Here is a 13,818-nt window from a genome sequence, read left to right on the forward strand (position 1 = left end):
CTCTAATATGAATAGAACTCTAGAAAGAAAAAGTTATGTTGTGAACTTCTGTGCTAGTCTTAGCATTTTCTAACACAACCATTAATTTTGTTAGCTTCTCAAGAGTTTTTCAGTTTCTTGCACACTAGGACGATTATCTAAAACCAGTAGTACCATTGGAAGTACTAACTCAAGCATTTCATTTCTCCTCTTATAGGAATTGGTGTATAAGAAACAACTGTCTTGATTATTAGTAAGAATTTATATTTAGATCAAACTTACAATTAACAAAGAACTTTAATTGGGTCATAGTTGGTTTGCAACTCCTTTTATATTATTTGCTGTAAGCTATGTTTTATTTTTTCCTGAGTTCCTTTATATTTAATGTCCTATTATACTATCTTCTAGATCATTAGCAAGAACAGAGACCCCTAATGATAGCGTCCTCTTATAATTCTGTCTGATACAGTTATTCCTTATGGTCTGAGTCTGTCAATTTCACTTTTAAACTTTTGGTCAAGCAGTTTTGAATTAGCTTGCTAAACAGTTATTTAACACCTAAAAAAGAAAAGACCTGTGCCAACCTCAGCTTGTATACATACCCTGAGCTGAAATGAATGTGCATCAGTGAGCATGTGTGGGTGGGAAGTGGGAGGTACCATGCTGTGGGGTCAGAAGGAGAGACTAGGCTTTGAGACGGATGTTGTAAATGTTATTATCATTACTGTCAGAGATAAGGTGCCACATATACCATCCGGTTGTGTTATAATGCAGAGAATATGTCTTGCATATATTTCATATAAAATTGTACAGTTTGGGTCAGCTTTTCCTCAGTTTCAGTGGTGCTTAATACAACTGTGTGTTCTGTTAACATGGATGATATCATGTGCTTCATACTTCTTTTAAATCATACAGGTCCCTTTTCCCTCATGAATTTTCTCTCTCCTGCTCCCCACATAGCTGCTTTAGCAACCTAGTACATCATTTTGGGTTCATTTATATTCCCTGAGCTCTACTAAAATCGCTCATTCCTTGAGTATTTGCAAGTTTTATAGGAATTGAAGGTCACCTTTTTAAAAAACTTGCTTGTTTATTCGAATTTTTTAGAAATGTGAAATGGAGCTTGCGGGGCCTTAGGGGAGAGAATTGCCTGGCCATCCAGTGGTTAGGACATGGTGCTGTCACTGCTGTGGGCCCAGGTTTGATCTCTGGTCCGGGAACTTCAATCCCACAAGTCAGGCTGCACAGCCAAAAAAAAAAAAAAAAACCTAACTAAATGGAAAGCTAGTCATTAGGAAATATTTGAAGTCTTAGGATATGGGTCATATTGTCACTTAAAGTGACTATAGAAAAGTTTCTTTGTTTTTAGATCACTGAGAAGAAATACTACTTTGTGGATTTACTATTTGTCTCTGAACCATAAAGAGAATCAAGAGTTATCTTTTAGTGATACGGCACTGAAGTTTTCTTATAGTGAAACCCTAAGAATTTTGACTTGGGGAAGCATTATCTTTCATTGTTACAGAATTGTTTTTTTTTAGTTTTTTTTAACTTTATCCCTTCACAGTATTTTTAAAGTGGTCTGTTCAGAGTTAATTTATGTGAGTCTTTTAATCACCTTTTTTTTTTTCTTAGTAGCTCTTTATAACAAAACATTATTGAATATTGTTTTTTCCTGCCTTAGTTCTGAACCAACTGAGAAACAGACAGAGGAGCCAGGCAGATGGACATAAAAACAGCAATTCTTGTTGATGAAGGTAATGCAGAGCATGACTTAAGAGCACAGCATAAAGGGCTTAGTAACACTGAACCCCCAAATTAGAAAGATTTAATCACTTAGTCTCAGGCAGCACTGGAGAGCAAAGCAACTCTGTGCTGTCTGCCCCAGGGTGGACCCCAAGAGAAATGTGCAGAGGGAGGGGCGCTTGGCTTACACAGACCCCTTCCCCAGGTGAGGAGGAGGAGGCCAGAGGGTAACTCCAAGGGATGCCTCTCTAGTCAGGAAGCTGGAGCCAGAGAAGGAGACCATGAAGAGGCCTCTCATGCCTGCCAGGCCTGAGCTTATTACTCAGTTGCACAGCTGCCCTGAATATTGAAAGCAGCCCCCATGGCAGAGGCAGCGCTGTAGAAACGTTGCAGATCACCGCAGGCTCTTTGATAAGCTCACCCTGTTCACCAGGAGAAATAAAAGCTGGCAGGGAGCATTTTGTTCATGTGAATGCCTGCATTCAAATTTGCAGGAGCCCATTTCTTTCCTGGTCCTATTTTTCAGTCAGATGTCTTCTAGATAGCAACACACTGCTGGGTACCATCTAGATTTTTTTTCTGTTTGGATTATGGAAGATTAAATGGATCTGCCCTCAAGGAGCTTACAGCCTGGTTCATAAGTAAATGCTATATTATGCAGTACAGACTATTCATGTTATGGAAATTAAGTAAAAACTGGACTGGTCCAGGATTTTATGGAAAAGTTAAGCCTTGAGCTGGAATTAGAACTACAGATATGATCTGGGTAAGTGAGGCTGTGCAAGAGAACATGAGTGAAGGGACCGTTGTTTCAGCATCTGTGACTTCACCTTAATTGAAGTGGGAAATAAGATGACAGAGCTTAGAGGAGCCCCCACTGTAAGGGGAGTCTTGAGAACAATACAGAGGACAAGAGATGTGATCTACTGCTGAGATTTTTTTTTAAACCTAAGAGTGGTGTCAGTGAAAATTACTTTGGCAGGGATGTACTTAGGGAGTATTGTAGGAAGGAGATAAATTAAGAAACAAAAGTAACCTAAGCCTAAGGAAGTGAAATACAGTAAGGGTCTCTCATGCCCATCTGACTTACTACACATATAAAAACTCTCATAGGTTAGAGTAGTACCTGATTGATTTTGTTCCATTCTTTTACACCAGGTGCATAAGTTAGGGTTTGGTTAGTTGGTTGTTGTTGGTTAATCAAATTAATAAGAGTTTTTTTGTTAAATTTAATCTTTCAAACTTCTGGGGACAATTGGGAAGATTTGAATGAATAATCTTATGTCGGTGGTGGTGTGAGGATCAGAAGAGATTGCAGATTGAAGGAGAACTGATGCATACTAGGAGAAAGGTTCCAGAAAGCCAGGTTGGATCTCCCCGGACAAAGAGAGTTGATGCCAGCACCAGCATGACAGCCCGCGTGTTTCACACTCATACCTCAGCAACCAGTTGGATTCTCAAATGTTAGGGAAGCGTTTGACACTGACAGACTTGAGTATCACTGCTGAAGCCACAGTCACACACTGCGCCCTATGCTCAGTCAGTTATTGCAGTGATCTGGACAGCCTAATACAGCTGTTTGCATTTTCTCTGCAACTGGGAGTGGACCGGGACCATTGGACTCAAAAAGGCGGGGGAGGGCCATTTTCACCTACAGATGTTTTAATGTGCTTATCAAGTTATCCAATACTAGCAACCAGCATAGTCTAAATACCACAGCAGGATCTGATTAGCTTTTTCAGATCACTGCCTTTATTTGCTGTTTGCAAAAAAGCTTAATCCAGTCCTAGGGATCAGGCTTCCTGCTGAGCCTGTGGGTAGTTTTCTCTCATTCTTTGTGTTCACAGTGGCAGGAATTAGTGAGAAGATTCCTCCTCCTCCTGAATTAAAGCTATAAAGTAGTAACTATAGTAGCAATGGGGAAAAAGAGAAGAAAGAAAGTCCAAGGGAAAGAGGGACTGTCTGTTCATACTAAAGAGTGTCTTTTTTATATACAAAAGGGAAAAGGGTTCAATGTAAATTCATAAATATTGACCTCACTATCTCTAGTCAGTACATGTAGCTTACGTTTTATTTGGTTTTAGTTAACAACTTTGCATGAATATATATTTTTTATCTTGATCTTATTTAATCAAATTCAGTTTTATCAAAAGTCTATTTATTAACTATACTAGTGGCCTTGATTTATCTTTCTTACTTTTTACTCATGAGATTTTTTAAGTACCAGCACACCACCAAAAAAAAAGATAAAATTCTAACTTTTTTGATTCCTGTGATGTTCATATGCATAAAATTTGAACTCTATGAAATTTACTTTATAATTTTCAATAAACTGTAATATTAGAAATGATTTATATTGATCTCTAGTGGCTGTATGAAATTAGGCCATGGGTGTAACTGTTGCAAAAACATTGCTGTAATCCTTGGTAGAAAAAGAATAATTCTTCCTTTAGAAATTAGTTTGATACTTAGAATCTAATCATTACATTTAGTTCAAAAATATTTCCACAAATTTTAAAATTTTCTAACATCTTTGGAACGACATACTTCCTTGGAATATTAAGTTCTATTTGAGGAAAAATATCTGTAGACAAACAATGACCTACAAACACCGTACTTCATATGTTAGTTTTCTTTCCGGAAATACCAATAATTTTTAGGCTTTTAGTAGGCATACGGAATGTTTTCAGTGAGGCAACTGAAAAATTTTAACCGTATAGAGTATATTTTCCTCTTATTTTGTAAACAGAAGGCATCTATCTGACTTAAATTTGACTGAGCACCATAAAGACACGCCCAAGAGTCCCAACCAACATTAACTTTTTCCCAAGTTTTCTCAAATGGTCCTGTAAGTAGTGTCTATATTTGTATGTGAGAAGAGAGATTGATTTAGATTAATTGAGATTGTTTGGGGTGCCTTAGCCAAATTTTATACCTGTAGAGTGCTTGATTATGTAATGGGAAAGCCTAACCTCAGCTTAAATGAGCTTATATCAGAAAATTGTATTTTAAGAGGAGCTTTTTGCCTTCACTCTTCTAATTTGCACTGGAATAAAAGAGGATGTGTGTGTGTGTGCGTGTGTGTGTGTGTGTGTTCTACATCACATAAGCAAGTAGTAGAACAGCTCTAGATATTGTTTAGTAGGGAAATATTCTCACAACACCTCATGGTGTTTAAATTTTGATTGAATTTTCATAATCAGAGACCACTCAAGATATAATTTATGCAGCTCTCAAAAGCAGATAGTCCGTAACATTGTAAATAGTCTGTCAGTCTTTGAAATAAATCAGGATAACAAGCTTCCTCACTGACAGGGATGATTTTTGTATACTTGTTGCCCTTTTAAAATATTTCAGTGTTTCTTCTTTGTAAATAACTTCTTTGTTACTTGTTCCTGAACTGAAATTTGTACATCTTACAAATTTTATGGAATACAAATACAACACATAACATCATGTTGAATATTAAAACATAATGAAAGATCTTTCTTTAATTATATGATTAGTTTCGATAATAAAATAATTTTACAGTATTTGACATAAAGTGGGTCATTTTGGTGGTTTTAGATTGAAATTAAATAGTTTTGTCTAAATTCAGTTTAGATGACTCACTTGGCACAAAGTTGCTTTATCTTACTACACTGTACTTCTAATGAACTTTTAAAAATCAGTTCTGTTTATAAGCTCTTAAACCCTTTTCTTTTGCAATCTAACTTTCATCATCTCTGTTTGTTTTATTGTCTTGCAACAAATCAACCAACACTTACAAATATTTTATATTTCCTAGTATTTCCAGGGAAGTAGTTCTACTCTAACCTCTGGCTCATTTCCCCTGTAAATCATTTATTAAAGAAAAGGGGTTACTGCAGTAGTTAATTACTACTTTGACACACCTCATTTTCTTTTTTTCTCAGAAACAAAAAACTAAAAGACTAGAGGATAGCCTAAACTTTTAGGAAACATGCAACTTTTACTGCTTTAAAATATAATTGGTTTCTTTGTTTTGTTTAAAAACAAGGAGGAAAAGCTGAAGTCTGCCCAAGCCAGGTGTTCCTTGTTGGCAGCCTGCTCCCTAATGACTCTGCTCTCAAAGAGCAGCTGCCTACTAGTCAGCTTTGTATGGCCTATTGTTGCTGCACACCCCCTCGTTAATACACAGGCTGCCCCGGGCAGACCCAAGAATGACATCAACTTGCTTATCTTAGAAACCTGCGAACCTGACGCAGGGTGCTGAGGTTGGCTTGCATCTGCCTGGCCTACTAATTGTGAGCTTTCTGGCCTGTGATTGGCTGTTACTCCACTCAGTAATAGGTTAAGCAAAGACATTGCCATTCCATCTGTTCACTCATTCATTGTTCTTCTTGCCTGCCTGGAAGTCTGCAGCTAAAATTGTGTTAAGGAGTTACTCCTGAAGCTGCTACAGAAACCAATGTCTTTGTATTTCCCTGTGAACGTGAGTATATGTGCTACTTAATGCCTTGGAAGTTAAACTTTGCTAAATATTCAGAATATTATTTTGAACTCTGTTAAGGATAGAATGCACACATTTGAAAGGCTGCAAATTGTTACATAGTGCCAAAATACCAGAAAATGTAATTCTTTCTGTAAAACGTGTCTGTGAAGCAGACTTTTTACATATTTATATTCTGCAGTTATATAAAAGATTACTTACAGTTTCATAAACATTTGCAAGACAGTAGGCATGTAAGTAACCATTTGTACTTAAAGATAAGTTAAAATGTTATGATATTTTGATAAACAGTGAATTTAGATTTTATCTTCTTGTCGCATTCCTAGCTTCCTTAAGGTGTCACTGTCAGACCTAGATGCTGCAAAATGATAGTAAGATTTGATAGATTTTTCAGTTGTCTTAAAAATCTAGCTTGGGGAGATGGATTGCTATTTGATGTTTCATCTTGTAATTATGATGATTAAGCATTCATTTGCTCTGTCAGCAGTTTCAGTACTCATGTATAGTTTCATGAGTTTCTTCCCACTTTTTTTGGGGGGGGGCTTGCATTAGTTTTAGATATGAGATTGAAGATGTCACTTAGAGAACTGTTGCTTTCAAGAGATCTATAATGGGGAAGGGAGGAGACAAAGACTTTCATCTATCAGTTGGGAGGAAAAGAAAGAGCATAAAGGGTTAAAAAGAGGTTTTCATTTCTACCACATGCCCCATTGTGTGAGCATATGCGTAAGTCTATTGAAAGTTTTCGGAAGATGGGCAGGCCACCAGTTGCTGGTCTCCTGCAGTTCCAGTAGACATCTGTTGCCCCAGAGCATTAACCAATCTGCTCAAAGGGACATCCTTCTTTTGTTAGCTAGAGGGATGCAGACAACAGCACTCACTGAAATACAATGGTGATTAAATACACAGAGACTACAGCAGTAGGTATTTATTACATATTCATTATTTTATTTTCATTGTTCTCCTACTATTACCATTTGGATAACAATCAGGACCCATTTTATGGCATTGTAACTCGATGTTACAAACAATTTGATTTAACAAGTTTATGGTCTAATGTTCCTGATTAATATGATGCTCTTTAGAATATAAAAAAAATTTTTTACTGGATTTGAGATAAAGGAATATCGCAGTTATCTAATGAGAACTTTAAAGAAAAGCTCACTAAATGAGGGAATCTTTGTGTATGCAGCAGATTTTTAGTAAATAGCCATTGTATCATAAATCTGCTTTCAGCTAGTATTAAACTTCTTTTTGGCAATTAAAACAATTGTTTATACTTTATCATCAACAAAATTAGCATGACATTTTAGTTCTTTTTCAACATATAATATTATTTTATTTTTTAACTTACTAGGCCTTCAGCAAGAAAAATTGTTCATTTCCTATACAATATTTGAAGGAAATCTAAAGCTCTGTAAGTGCAGAAATCTGTTTTTAGACCATTAAATGTTTCCCTAGTACATTTTGTGTTCATGAATATAGTATATAAAGGGCACTTAAAACAGGTCTCTGATATAGAGCCTAAAAGTTAACTGTATTCTTGGAGTTTTTTGATAACTGTGGGGATATAAACTCTGACCTACTTTGTGTATGAGACTGTCTAGGCTGCTTCTTCATGAAACAAGGAAACTTACTCTTGTTAATAGATGATTAAAGATGATTCATATGCATTTGCATTTCAAATGGCAAAACTTAAAATTTCATGGTTTAAAAATTAAGGAGAAAAATGTTTTCTTTCTTGCATGTAATAGTAAATTTTGTGATGTTTTTGGAGTCTTTGCTAAATATTTTCAAAATTATATTGGTCATTTTCAAGGCACTGAAGAAAAATTTAGATCATATACCATTCTTTGTTCTAAGATGTCTTATAATAAAAGTTCCTTGTAAAGTTTTGCACATTACCTTAAGTAATACTGCAGTCTATGAAACTATTTTTGTTGGCTTTAAAATTTTAAGAATAGCATTTAATTTTTTCTTGACTGGATTTCAAAATATTGCCAATTTTTCTTAGTGCCATATTCATTCAGGGCAATCTTTTACTAATTACAAGTGAATAAGCATTTTAGAGATTCAAGTTTTAAAAACCAAATCTTTACCATTTGGGTCAGTAAAAATAAGTTATTTCAAATTTGTATTATGTAATGGAGAAAATATATGCATCTTACAGGTCTGGTAATTAAACTTATTTGTCATTATATGTACTATTTCATATTTAGTCTGTTGATTTATAGGAACTAAAAATTATTTAACTGCTTGCTTAGTACAAGATGACATTGGATAACTTTCTTAGAGGTAACCAATGAAATCTGGAAGATGAAGAAAGGCCTGTCAGTGTGAAAAAAAAGTTGAACCAGAATATTTTAAAAGAAAAGTTATTTTGCCTAACAAAATTAGGTATAAATTTTTTGAAGTAGTGTAAATCAAGCTTATACTTATACCTACTATTAAAAATCATGTTAGCTTAGTTGGAAACATTTTAGTTTCATAGTACATATAAATTATATGAATTATCAAAACCTAAAGGTGTGGTATTCAGTCAGTACAAATGAGTTTTATCTAGCTTAATATTATAAAAAGGAAACAACTGATAATACCATTTTATCCCTATCTAGTCATTATAGTCCTATAATAAAATTACACAGAGCAGATTTACATAGTGTTACCAACACTTAATATGAGACTGAAAGTGATAACAGAAAAGATTTAAATATGTTTTTAGGCTGTTTAATTTTCAGTTTAAAAACTTTATATCTGGTTTTACTTCTTTGACAAATGTGAAAATTCTTTAAACGTAATATTTCATTCTAATGTTCCCCACTGGCTGTATTTTTCATAAAGTGTTCATTTTGTTTAAAACAGTCCAAATGAAAAACATTACAGCTCAATATTAAAATAATATTTCCTAGTTCAATTCAGGGATTTGGTCGGTGAATCATTATCTTGAAGAATTATCTCACAACAGCACTTATGCAAAATCCAAACTTTTTAGGGGAGATCAAAAATGTTGCCCATTAAATACACTTCCTGCAGTCAGAGCAGATTGTGAGGTTTACAGAACAATGATGTCGGAGCTTCCAGATTGGTTTGGCAGCTGCATTGTTCTCAGAGGGTAAACCAGACGCACTTAAGTCCCAGTCTCTTTTATAGGCTTTTGTTCATACCAAATTATTCTTTCACTGTGCTAGCATTCATGATGGCACGTTAAAAGAGTGCCGCTTAGCAACCAGCTCTGGTTGCCAGGCAGCCCAGCTTCCAATAGGTTTTCCTTGTTTAAGATACTTTTGGTAGAAGCTCTACCAAGGCCACAATACAGATTTTTCTTTTTAACTGTATCCCTTTATTAGAATGCTGTTGTGATTTGTTGCTTGCATTATGGTGTCAGTATATTACAGTAGTTAATAAATCACTGAGTATAAAGATTTGCTTTCAAAATCCCTTCCTTTAATTCTAATAATTGGGCTCATGCACATCCATATTAATAGAAAAAAATTGAAATGGATACAGCTTCATAATAGAGCAGATGTATATAGAGGTCTCCCAAGGAAAATTTCTTTTTTTATCATTTGTGCAATCAGAAGCAAAGAGAGGGTGATGTTTCTTTAAAAACTAATGAATGCCATGTTAGAACAATGATGTTAAAGTTATCTGTCTTCTCAAGGGATAAAACCTGAAGAAACTCCTGTGGAAATGTGTAGGAGTTCTACACTGGAGGGATTTTAAGTGTACTGTTATCGAGCTAAAGATTCCATGGTCTCTTCTCTACTATTTACCATAGTTAATATAATTTATTTCATTATGTAGAAATACTTCACTCTGTAATAAGTTCATCAAATGCATTCAAATGTGCAGCTTCTTAGAAAATCACTTAGCATTTTCTCTTAGCATTTATATAATAGCTTCTTTCTACTGTAAATAAGATGTTGAGGAACTGTAGAATAAAATGTTTTTCCAATTTTCTTTTTTAGGTTATTTAAATAGGTGTTTTATGACAGTTTCAAATTCAGCTGCCACTGGCTTACTAATGTTAATCATGGATAGAACATTGAAATTGCCTTAATAAGTAAACTACTGATGTGCATATAGTCCCTACAATGAAGCACAAGAGAAAATAATTTTATTTTGCTAACCTGTTCCTGGTAGAGAAATAATGATTAATCTCAATAGACTCTAAAGAAACTAGAAGAATGACAAAAGCATTTTAAACGTAAAAGCACTCCTGCATGAGGAAAGTAGAAGAAAAGATGACTTTAACCAAATGCAGATAGCAGTTAGGTAATTATCTGATGTGATACAGAAGTATTTTCTGCCATAAAATTCAAGAAATTAAGATAACATTTATTCAATTTTATTTTGAATAAATTTTATTCACTTATTCAATGTACTTAATTATCTGCTGCTAATGAAATATATTCCTATACTTTCTATAATTGTGCTAGAATAAGAGCTTTTCTCCCTGGAATGAAAGAGACTAGTCTTTGGCACTTAATAAGGGTAGCACAGTGTTGAGAGTTGTATTCTGTTACTGTGTTCAGGATTCACAAAATAAAGATTATTAGGGCAAAAGTATTCACTTCTTAAGTGGAATATAATTCACTTTGTAATTATTTCATTCCTTGTTGGCTCTTGTAGAATCTATGCTCTTTTATTACAGTACCTAAATTATTTTTGAAAGTCTTTAGATTAATCCAGATTAACAGCTTTTAAATTATAGTAAATTAATGTTTTCCTTTTCACATGGCTTTCTCTTTAAAAGAATTTTTGCAAATTTTTATGAATTATTTTAGAGAAAATGCATATAACCTGTCATAGCACATCTAAAACATGCTTTAAAAAAAATAATATTCTGTGTGTCACTATAGAAACAAGCCTTTCTAACTCTGGGAAAATCTTCCATGTAGATTGAGAAGCAGCATGATACTATGGGGAAACCATGGGTTTGGAAACCAGACGAAATTGGGTAAAAAAAATCCAGTTCCTCCACTTATTTACTTTGCTGCCTTGGAGGAAATACTTAACCTTTCTTATTCCTAACTTCATTGTCTGAAAAAGACATGATACTATCTTGGAAGTGTGTTATGAGTCACGAGAGGACGTAGACAAAACAAAGCTGATATTCAGTAGTTTGATAACTCCCAACTTTTTATTGAACCAGAAATGAACCAGTAAATATGAAATTCTAAATATTCTACATTTTTCTCTAGGAATACGGGGTGCTTTGCATTCAAGAATACAGAAAAAACAGCAAAGTGGAGTCAAGTACACATAACAGCTTCATGGGCTTGAAGGATCATCTGGGGCATGACCCAGGCCACCTTTATGTGGAGAGCACTGACCCACATTTAAGTACATCTGTACCTTGGTCAATGGTAGAAAAACCAACAATGGATAAAGTTAATTCTGGCAAGGAAGAAAAAGAGGTGTCTGAAGAGAATGCGAGCTCTGGTGACTCTGAAGAAAGCACAAATTCTGATAATGAGTCAGAACAATTGAGTAGCATTTCAGGAGAGCCATGCTTATTAACCAAGACTCACAGACAACTATGTAGGTCTCCCTGTTTAGAGCCTCACATACTCAAATGCAGTGAAATTTTGCAAGACTTTAAACCTGAAGAGTCCCAGCCATCCAAGGAAATGAAAAAACCCCCTGATGTGGTGCGAGAATACCAAACAAAACTGGAGTTTGCACTGAAGTTAGGTTATTCTGAAGAACAGGTTCAACTTGTACTAAACAAACTAGGTACTGATGCTTTAATCAATGACATTCTGGGAGAACTTGTCAAACTTGGGAATAGAAGTGAGGCCGAACAGACAGTTAGTACACTTAATATTGTCATGCGGGAAACGTCTTCCCTGGAGTCTCAGAGGTCTGAATCGCCGATGCAAGAGATTATCGCAGATGATGGGGAAAATCTGAGACCAGTAGTTATCGATGGCAGCAATGTGGCAATGAGGTAAGTGGGAACTCTTCACTCATTATTACTGAACAATCTTTAAAACATGTTTCTAATTTTGTGACCATTTCTCTTAATGTCAAAGTTGTTCTTCATCCCAGCATTAGCTTCAGTATTTCTAATTGTGTCTTTCTTAGTTCTCGCTCTTACTTCCAGAGTGGTCAGCCAGTCTCACCTCATTTGTCCCTAAATAAAAGACCTCCTTTTCCCCAGATATGTTTCCCCCCACTCATCTGGCTAACTTTACTATGGTATAAAAATTAGCACATATCCCAGTATAAAGTTAAATATTTGTTTTAATTGAAGAACTTGAGTATGATCATATTGAACAGTTTTGGAATCTACAGGGATAAATGGCCTATTTCTCTACAAAGTCAAATAACCATAGGATAAAATCCCAGTTCTTTGAGAAGATTTTTTTTTTTTAAATTTGGGAACAAAGCCATAATTTCAGGTGTTTGGGTTTTTTGTTATTGTTGTGGTTGTTATTATTGTTCTACTTAAGAAATGTAATTCAAAAATAATTTTTTAGGATTTTGATGGCTTAAAATGTAAAGTGAGTCTAAATTCAATTTGTATATAGTTAACTGCCCACAATGTTCAGAGTACTATGGGGATATAAAGATATATAAAGGTATCGGTTCTTCTTTCAGAAAGCTTAACATTTCATGTATTGTTCCTCAAAGTGATCTGAGAATAACTACCAAAGAATCATTGGGGATAATTTGTGTGCATTCTAGAGCAGTGCTGTTCAATGGCACAATCAAAAATTGAACAAGTAATATTAATATAAAAAAATTTTTAGCTAGGCTAATAGAGACAAAATATTATTATTTCAATGTATGTCCAATAAAAAACTTGTTAGAAATATTTTGACATTATTTCTTTCATATTAAGTATTAAAATTGGGTATCTTAACGCTTATAGCACATCTCAGTTCAGACTGGACCATACTACAGATGCTTAATTTGTAGCCTGTGTCTACATATTAGACAGTGTAGTTCTAGAAACTGCCAAGTACACGCATAGACCTACCAAGTCTAGATCAAGGTATAGCCCAGCCATCTCCTTTTCTAACAAATAGCCCCATTGATAATGGTACCTACTAAAATTTGAGAACCACTGTTTTCTAGGTGTTAGCAAGCATTTCTGCATAGGGTATGAGAAGGACTAACTTGTAATCCTCAAAATAATACTGCTTCCTCTTGATGGAAAGGGAAAGGTGATCTTTCATTTATAAGCAAACTTGCCCAGGGTAAAATGTAATTCACATCCAAATATGTCTGACTTCAGAGTCTATACATTTTTCATCATCTAATGAAGGGTAAAAAGCAAGTTAAAAATGTTCAAGTCAGATTTTCCAAAACCTCAAATACCAAGCTAGAGAATTTAAACTTGGCTCTGAGCCACAGGTAACTGACAGTTTTTGAGGAGGGAAATGTCAAGAGTAGAGCTGTGCCTTAAACTGATAATCTGGCCATGATATTTATAGTGGATTATAGGAGGCAGGCGATCAAGTTGGATGCAAACAACACTTGCTAATGGCGTAAAAAGGGCCTTAAGTATCATAAAGGTATGGAGTGTACATACAACTTTGAGAAGTCCTTCAGCAAAATAATCTCCCTGTTGTTTAATCTTGCCCACACTTGGCCATGAAATGATTTTTTTT

At 34.8% G+C, this 13,818-nt stretch overlaps 1 protein-coding gene across 4 annotated transcripts in view; it reads left to right on the forward strand.

The window, feature by feature from the left end:
- ZC3H12C (zinc finger CCCH-type containing 12C) overlaps positions 1 to 13,818 on the forward strand; it is a 73,120-nt gene that overhangs the window by 22,132 nt on the left and 37,170 nt on the right. For 2 of the 4 annotated variants that reach the window (XM_040257941.1, XM_040257940.1), the window contains exons 2-3: positions 1,664 to 1,736; positions 11,401 to 12,149. In XM_040257941.1, the coding sequence (XP_040113875.1) occupies positions 1,731 to 1,736; positions 11,401 to 12,149 (755 nt within the window). In that variant the 5' untranslated portion in view covers positions 1,664 to 1,730. Of the gene's footprint in view, positions 1 to 1,663; positions 1,737 to 7,551; positions 7,614 to 11,400; positions 12,150 to 13,818 lie in introns of those variants that run through there. The other 2 variants (XM_040257942.1, XM_040257939.1) reach the window with 2 other exon arrangements.

The sequence above is a fragment of the Oryx dammah genome, unplaced genomic scaffold (assembly GCF_014754425.2).
Source record: "Oryx dammah isolate SB20612 unplaced genomic scaffold, SCBI_Odam_1.1 HiC_scaffold_17, whole genome shotgun sequence".
In the NCBI taxonomy this organism is placed as follows: Eukaryota; Metazoa; Chordata; class Mammalia; order Artiodactyla; family Bovidae; genus Oryx; species Oryx dammah.